We start from the raw sequence: 6558 nt of genomic DNA, 5'->3' as shown, positions 1-6558 counted from the left end.
CCCCCCCCCCCTCCCAATCACCACCGCCCATACTGCACACAGTGGTGACCAGTGAACCATTTACACAGTAAGCGCAGGTAATTGTTTGCTCCTTTCACCTCATCACCTCCTCAATCTGAAGGTAAACAAACCATTACACGTTAATTTAGTCATCAAATCACAATCTGGTACAAAGTTTAATCTTCTCACAGCCAAGATGTGAGTGTGCCGTAGACTCCACTCCTATATTTACAGTGGAGCCAGGGAGAGGGATATAGTCAGGGGAGCAAATCTTTCTTCTGGATCTTATGAACCAGGGGTGTAACTAAAGCCATGGACCACTAAGTGGCTGATAAGGGGCCCAGAGCCGCCTGCCAACAAAGCCATTTAGAAATAGTGTTTGGCAACTAAATCTGCATAAAATGAACGTACATGATTATTGCCTCGCCTTGGACAAGGATGTGGGTAAGGGGGGTCAGGTAGGCTTCCCTATTGCCTCCCCTATGACAAGGAGGTGGGTAAGTGGATCAGTTAGGGTCCCCTATTGCCTCCTTGTCAGAAGGGAGGCAATAGGGGGTCCCTGCCTGACCCCTTTATCCACATCCTTGTCAAAGGGGAGGCAATAGGGGGAACCTAGCTGACTCACTTATCCGCATCCTTGTCAAAGGGGAGGCAATAAGGGGACCCTACCTGACCCACTTATCCACACCCTTGTCAAAGGGGAGGCAGTAGGGGGACCCTACCTGAATCCCTTATCCACATCCTTGTCAAAGGTGAGGTAATAGGGGGACCCTACCTGACCTACTTATCCACATGCTTGTCAAAGGGGAGGCAATATGAGGACCCTACCTGACCTACTTATCCACATGCTTGTCAAAGGGGAGGCAATAAGGGGACCCTACCTGACCCACTTACCAACATCGTTGTCATAGGGGAGGCAATAAGGGGACCGTACCTGACCCACTTACCAACATTGTTGTCATAGGGGAGGAAAAACTGACCCCAGTTGTTGTCTATGGATATAATGGATGTGGGTAAGCGGGATGGATAGGCTCCTAATCTGTAGGTCTGTGGTGGATCTCTATTCAAAGTCATGACTATCCAGCAGTTGCCATCACTGCAGCTCCATTCTTTCCCATAATTCCCTGGGACTGGAACCATGGTACTGCTCCTGTGCAGTTACATGACAATCCTATTGAAGGATACAGTTGCTGAACCACAATGGCTGCCCTCTTTCTCTCGCACTCACAATCCCAATACTGGAAACACAGAGTAGACATTGCTCTATACCTTGCTGCCCCCTCTGATTGTCCCTCTTCTGCAGCCAGTCATGGGTTGGATAATGCCACCCATGACTGGTTGCAGAAGAGGGACAATCAGAGGGGGAATCCCACTGGTATTGTCTCTCTCACCTGTTTTTCTGATACACTGATGGGCTCTTTAAGAACGATCCAGTTCACGCTCTCGTTGAGCGGGGGGGTGGTCAGAGAGCCGGGGTAGTTCCAGTAGTCCAGGCTCTGGGGCAGGAGGCACTTTGGGTTGAAGTTGTGGAACTGTGCTTTGGTCCCCTGCAAGAGAGCGAAATGTTAAATGGAGCGACATCCAGATGGGAAGAGTAGAACAGCGGTGGTCAACTAAATACACGAGGGAGTGGCCAATAATGTCACATGCATAAATCAACATGACATCACTTCTGCGCAACCCAAAATCAAATATTAAGAATTGCAACAATGAAACAAGATACATTTTTCAGGTCTGCGATACAAAGTTAATCTAGACATTGATGGTTTTAATAAAGTCAGCATGCTGCAGGAGACTGTAAGAGACTGACAACCATACAATAAACTGCTAGAGATCACCGCCATTATAAGCCCCCTATAGCCCTCTCATTAAATTACTGCCGCCATGTTTGACATTTCTCTCAGCAAGATTCATTATATAAGGTCAGAGCAAAAAAAAAAATACACAAAAAGAGAGAAAAGAATGAACAGCAAAGAAGATGAAAGAAGTATAAGGGGCCCGTTCACACCATAGCATTGCGTATGAGCTGTTTATCCGAGTATTCCGCAATGAGTCTCACATTGATGTTCTGAACATTCTTATCGGAATGGTGTTCCCCTTTAAGCTATGAAAACACCCCGGTGAGCGGTGACAATATCTCTCTGAACTCTCCTCCAGGCGACAGGCAATAATGAGTTCCACCCACAACCTTCGCAGGAGAAAAAAATCCATGATGGCAGGCTTGGCAGCAATTCATCTGTGATTAGCGCAAGGTCGCGGCAATTAGGCCGCTTTCCCGTCACAGTAGCTGCTGCTGATAAAGAGTTCCAGGAGTTCAGTCAGAATCTTCCAGGAGAAATGAACGCGTTTATAGATAAGCTGCGAGTTACCCCGACTAGGCAAAGGGACATCTATAGGAGGGACCATATACATTGTATACTGACCTTCCCTGCGATCAACCGTCACCCCAAACTGCCATCAGACCCCCACAGAAATACCCCCGGGGCTATCAGTATTGGGGAATCATGCATCACTTTCCCTGCTACCACAATGTAACATGCGAGTGACCAATAGCCGGGCACAGGGAGATGGATAGTCCAGGTGACTACAGGAGCATTCATGAGGGTGCAGAAGCAGTGGAGGGGACTGATGGTGGAGCATTGCAGGTCAGGCAACTGCCAGGGTACCAGAGGCTACATAAAGACACAGGAGTACCCAGGGGTCACTGAAGAAACAGAAGTACCCAGGGGTCACTGGAGACAAAGGAGTACCCAGGGGTCACTGAAGACACAGGAGTACCCAGGGGTCACTGAAGACACAGGAGTACCCAGGGCCCAGGGGTCACTGAAGACATAGGAGTACCCAGGGGTCACTTGAGACACAGACATACCCAGGGGTCACTGGAGACGCAGGAGAACCCGGGGACACTGGAGACACAGGAGTACCCAGGGGTCACTGGAGACATAGAAGTACCCAGGGGTCACTGGAGACATAGAAGTACCCAGGGGTCACTGAAGACATAGGAGTACCCAGGGGTCACTGAAGACACAAGAGTACCCAGGGGTCACTGAAGACATAGGAGTACCCAGGGGTCACTGAAGACATAGGAGTACCCAGGGGTCACTGAAGACAAAGGAGTACCCAGGGGTCACTGAAGACATAGGAGTACCCAGAGGTCACTGAAGACATAGGAGTACCCAGGGGTCACTGAAGACAAAGGAGTATCCAGGGGTCACTGAAGACATAGGAGTGCCCAGGGGTCACTGAAGACAAAGGAGTATCCTGGGGTCACTTGAGACATAGGAGTACCCAGGGGTCACTGAAGACAAAGGAGTATCCAGGGGTCACTGAAGACATAGGAGTGCCCAGGGGTCACTGAAGACAAAGGAGTATCCTGGGGTCACTTGAGACATAGGAGTACCCAGGGGTCACTGAAGACAAAGGAGTATCCTGGGGTCACTTGAGACACAGGAGAACCCAGGGCACTACTTTTTTCTACTGCACAGTATTGCGGCATCAAACTTTGCAACGCACAGCCACCAGAAGGTGCATTGGAGTGCTGTTTAAATGAATGGCGATACAACGCATCTAATGCACGCTGGGTGTAAACTAACCCATACACCCCAATGAGTCTCACCTGCAGAGACTATAACACACAATGTGTTCATATTGTTATATAACAGAGGAAATATCATCTCCATTTTCCTTCTGAAAACCTCAATAGCAATTCTTAGAACAGAATCTCGCTCTTCCTGCGTAGTATCTCTCCATGCGAGTCTCGTGACACGCATCGTGGGTCGTATTTCGCCGCTTTCTCCACAAACATCGTCTTTCAGACAAGATGACAAAGAGCGACATTATTCCGAGCAGAATGGTCATTCTTTGTAACGTTATCCGCAAACACAGAGAGAACCATCGGAACAAAACCCGCTTCTATCCACAAATACGGCCAGAGGAGCGCACAATGCGGAGCGCACAATGCGGAGCGCACAAAGGACGTGACATCACACGATTGTATAGGAGCAATGTATAGGGGGGAGGGGAGGGGGGGATGAGGGTGAAATCAGAGATGGAAAGGAAAATTCCAATCAGTGGAATATTGTGAACTCTCTTCTTTATGCTTCACGGAACTGTATAGAAACGTACAAGCCGCGTCTCACGTGTCAGCTCCATCTATAGCCTGAACCTCCACCTGGGCGGCCGGAAGATCGCAGGGTTACAATAGGTGATAAGGGAACATTGCGGATTATATTAGGGATTAGCCTCTGACAGCTCCCAGTGTAAATATCACCAACCCCAGCCGAGATTAGGAGGTTTATTGTTCCGGCCGAGATATCACGCCGATCCGGGGTCACCACTCACAGCCGGGCGTACTGGCGGCCATTGTGCACTCAATACCTGCCGGGCCTGGACTGCCGGGAATCGGGAATCTTTATAAAGGTTCTTTATAGATATATACATCAAGAATTACAGCCTCCCCTCCTGTCTTATACCTGACCTCAGTCCTTCCTTTTAGTCTTATATCTCTGACCTCCGTCCTTCCCTTTAGTCTTATATTTCTGACCTCCGTCCTTCCCTTTAGTCTTATATCTCTGACCACTATCCTTCCCTTCAGTCTTATATGTGACCTCCGTCCTTCCCTTCAGTCTTATATCTGACCTCCGTCCTTCCCTTCAGTCTTATTTGTGACCTCCGTCCTTCCCTTCAGTCTTATATGTGACCTCCGTCCTTCCCTTCAGTCTTATTTGTGACCTCTGTCCTTCCCTTCAGTCTTATATGTGACCTCCGTCCTTCCCTTCAGTCTTATTTGTGACCTCTGTCCTTCCCTTCAGTCTTATATCTGACCTCCGTCCTTCCCTTTAGTCTTATTTGTGACCTCTGTCCTTCGCTTCAGTCTTATATCTGACCTCTGTCCTTCCCTTTAGTCTTATTTGTGACCTCCGTCCTTCCCTTTAGTCTTATTTGTGACCTCCGTCCTTCCCTTCAGTCTTATATGTGACCTCCGTCCTTCCCTTCAGTCTTATTTGTGACCTCTGTCCTTCCCTTCAGTCTTATATGTGACCTCCGTCCTTCCCTTCAGTCTTATTTGTGTCCTCTGTCCTTCCCTTCAGTCTTATATGTGGCCTCCGTCCTTCCCTTCAGTCTTATTTGTGACCTCTGTCCTTCCCTTCAGTCTTATATGTGACCTCCGTCCTTCCCTTCAGTCTTATATGTGACCTCCGAAATTCCTTTTCAGTCTTATATCTGACCTCCGGCCTTCCCTTTAGTCTTATATCTGACCTCCACCCTTCCCTTCAGTCTTTTATCTGACCTCCATCCTTCCCTTCAGTCTTATGTGACCTCCATCCTTCCATTCAGTCTTATATCTGACCTCCGGCCTTCCCTTGAGTCTTATATCTGACCTCCGGCCTTCCCTTCAGTCTCCTATCTGACCTCCGGCCTTCCCTTCAGTCTCCTATCTGACCTCCGGCCTTCCCTTCAGTCTCCTATCTGACCTCCGTCCTTCCCTTCAGTCTCCTATCTGCCCTTCGGCCTTCCCTTCAGTCTTATATCTGACCTCCGGCCTTCCCTTCAGTCTTATATCTGACCTCCACCCTTCCCTTCAGTCTTTTATCTGACCTCCATCCTTCCCTTCAGTCTTATGTGACCTCCATCCTTCCATTCAGTCTTATATCTGACCTCCGGCCTTCCCTTGAGTCTTATATCTGACCTCCGGCCTTCCCTTCAGTCTCCTATCTGACCTCCGGCCTTCCCTTCAGTCTCCTATCTGACCTCCGGCCTTCCCTTCAGTCTCCTATCTGACCTCCGTCCTTCCCTTCAGTCTCCTATCTGACCTTCGGCCTTCCCTTCAGTCTTATATCTGACCTCCGGCCTTCCCTTCAGTCTTATATCTGACCTCCGGCCTTCCCTTCAGTCTCCTATCTGACCTTCGGCCTTCCCTTCAGTCTTGCACAGTTCTCCTCCTTAAAGGACCAAAAAGCCTCCACTCACCTTAAATCTCACCATGTAGAGAGCGTCGGTGAGCCGGTTCAGGCTGGGGTGCTCCTCTCCCGTCTGTAAAGAAGAGAAATTCGGCATTAGACCTCGGCGTCCAACAGAAGTAAAGGGGGCGGTCCGTCCTCGTCCCCGCCGCTACTGTAGCCTCCGGTTCTCTTCCCTTGATCAATACATTTATCAAGGGGAGAGAGAACCAGAACCACAGCAAGTGCCGCTCTCGGGGAATCTGCCGCTCCAGGCAAACGCCTTGTTTGCCTCGCGGCAGATACGCCCCTGGGCGGGCTTATCTGTCCTGTGTGTCCTGTGATTGGATGGGAATACTCACTTCCAGGAAGACTCCGATGACAACCAAACCATTAGAGGCAGCGGCGGCCTCTGCGAACGTGGCGTACGATTTTGCGTTCCAGTGAACCAGATGGAGCTGCGGGTGACAAGACAAAACGACGTCAATTTAAAGGGCGTCAGAGCGCGTTCAGAAGAAAGCATCATTGTGTTTTAGGTTGCAACTCTTATTGACAGTTAGGGAGTGAAACTCAACGTTTTCCCCAACAACAAAATTTTGGCAAAATTTTTACCATCCTG

At 49.4% G+C, this 6558-nt stretch overlaps 1 protein-coding gene across 1 annotated transcript in view; it reads right to left on the bottom strand.

Annotated features, from left to right (window-relative positions):
* CA7 (carbonic anhydrase 7) overlaps window positions 1–6558 on the bottom strand; it is a 19188-nt gene that overhangs the window by 2807 nt on the left and 9823 nt on the right. Inside the window, exons 4-6 of the mRNA XM_018574059.1 lie at window positions 6302–6397; window positions 5971–6033; window positions 1392–1547 (exon numbers count right to left, since the gene is read on the bottom strand). Of these exons, the coding sequence (XP_018429561.1) occupies window positions 1392–1547; window positions 5971–6033; window positions 6302–6397 (315 nt within the window). The remainder of the gene's footprint in view (window positions 1–1391; window positions 1548–5970; window positions 6034–6301; window positions 6398–6558) is intronic.

The sequence above is a fragment of the Nanorana parkeri genome, unplaced genomic scaffold (assembly GCF_000935625.1).
Source record: "Nanorana parkeri isolate BGI_ZX_2015 unplaced genomic scaffold, ASM93562v1 scaffold2703, whole genome shotgun sequence".
NCBI lineage: Eukaryota > Metazoa > Chordata > Amphibia > Anura > Dicroglossidae > Nanorana > Nanorana parkeri.
This window is presented reverse-complemented; position numbering and strand designations above follow the sequence as displayed.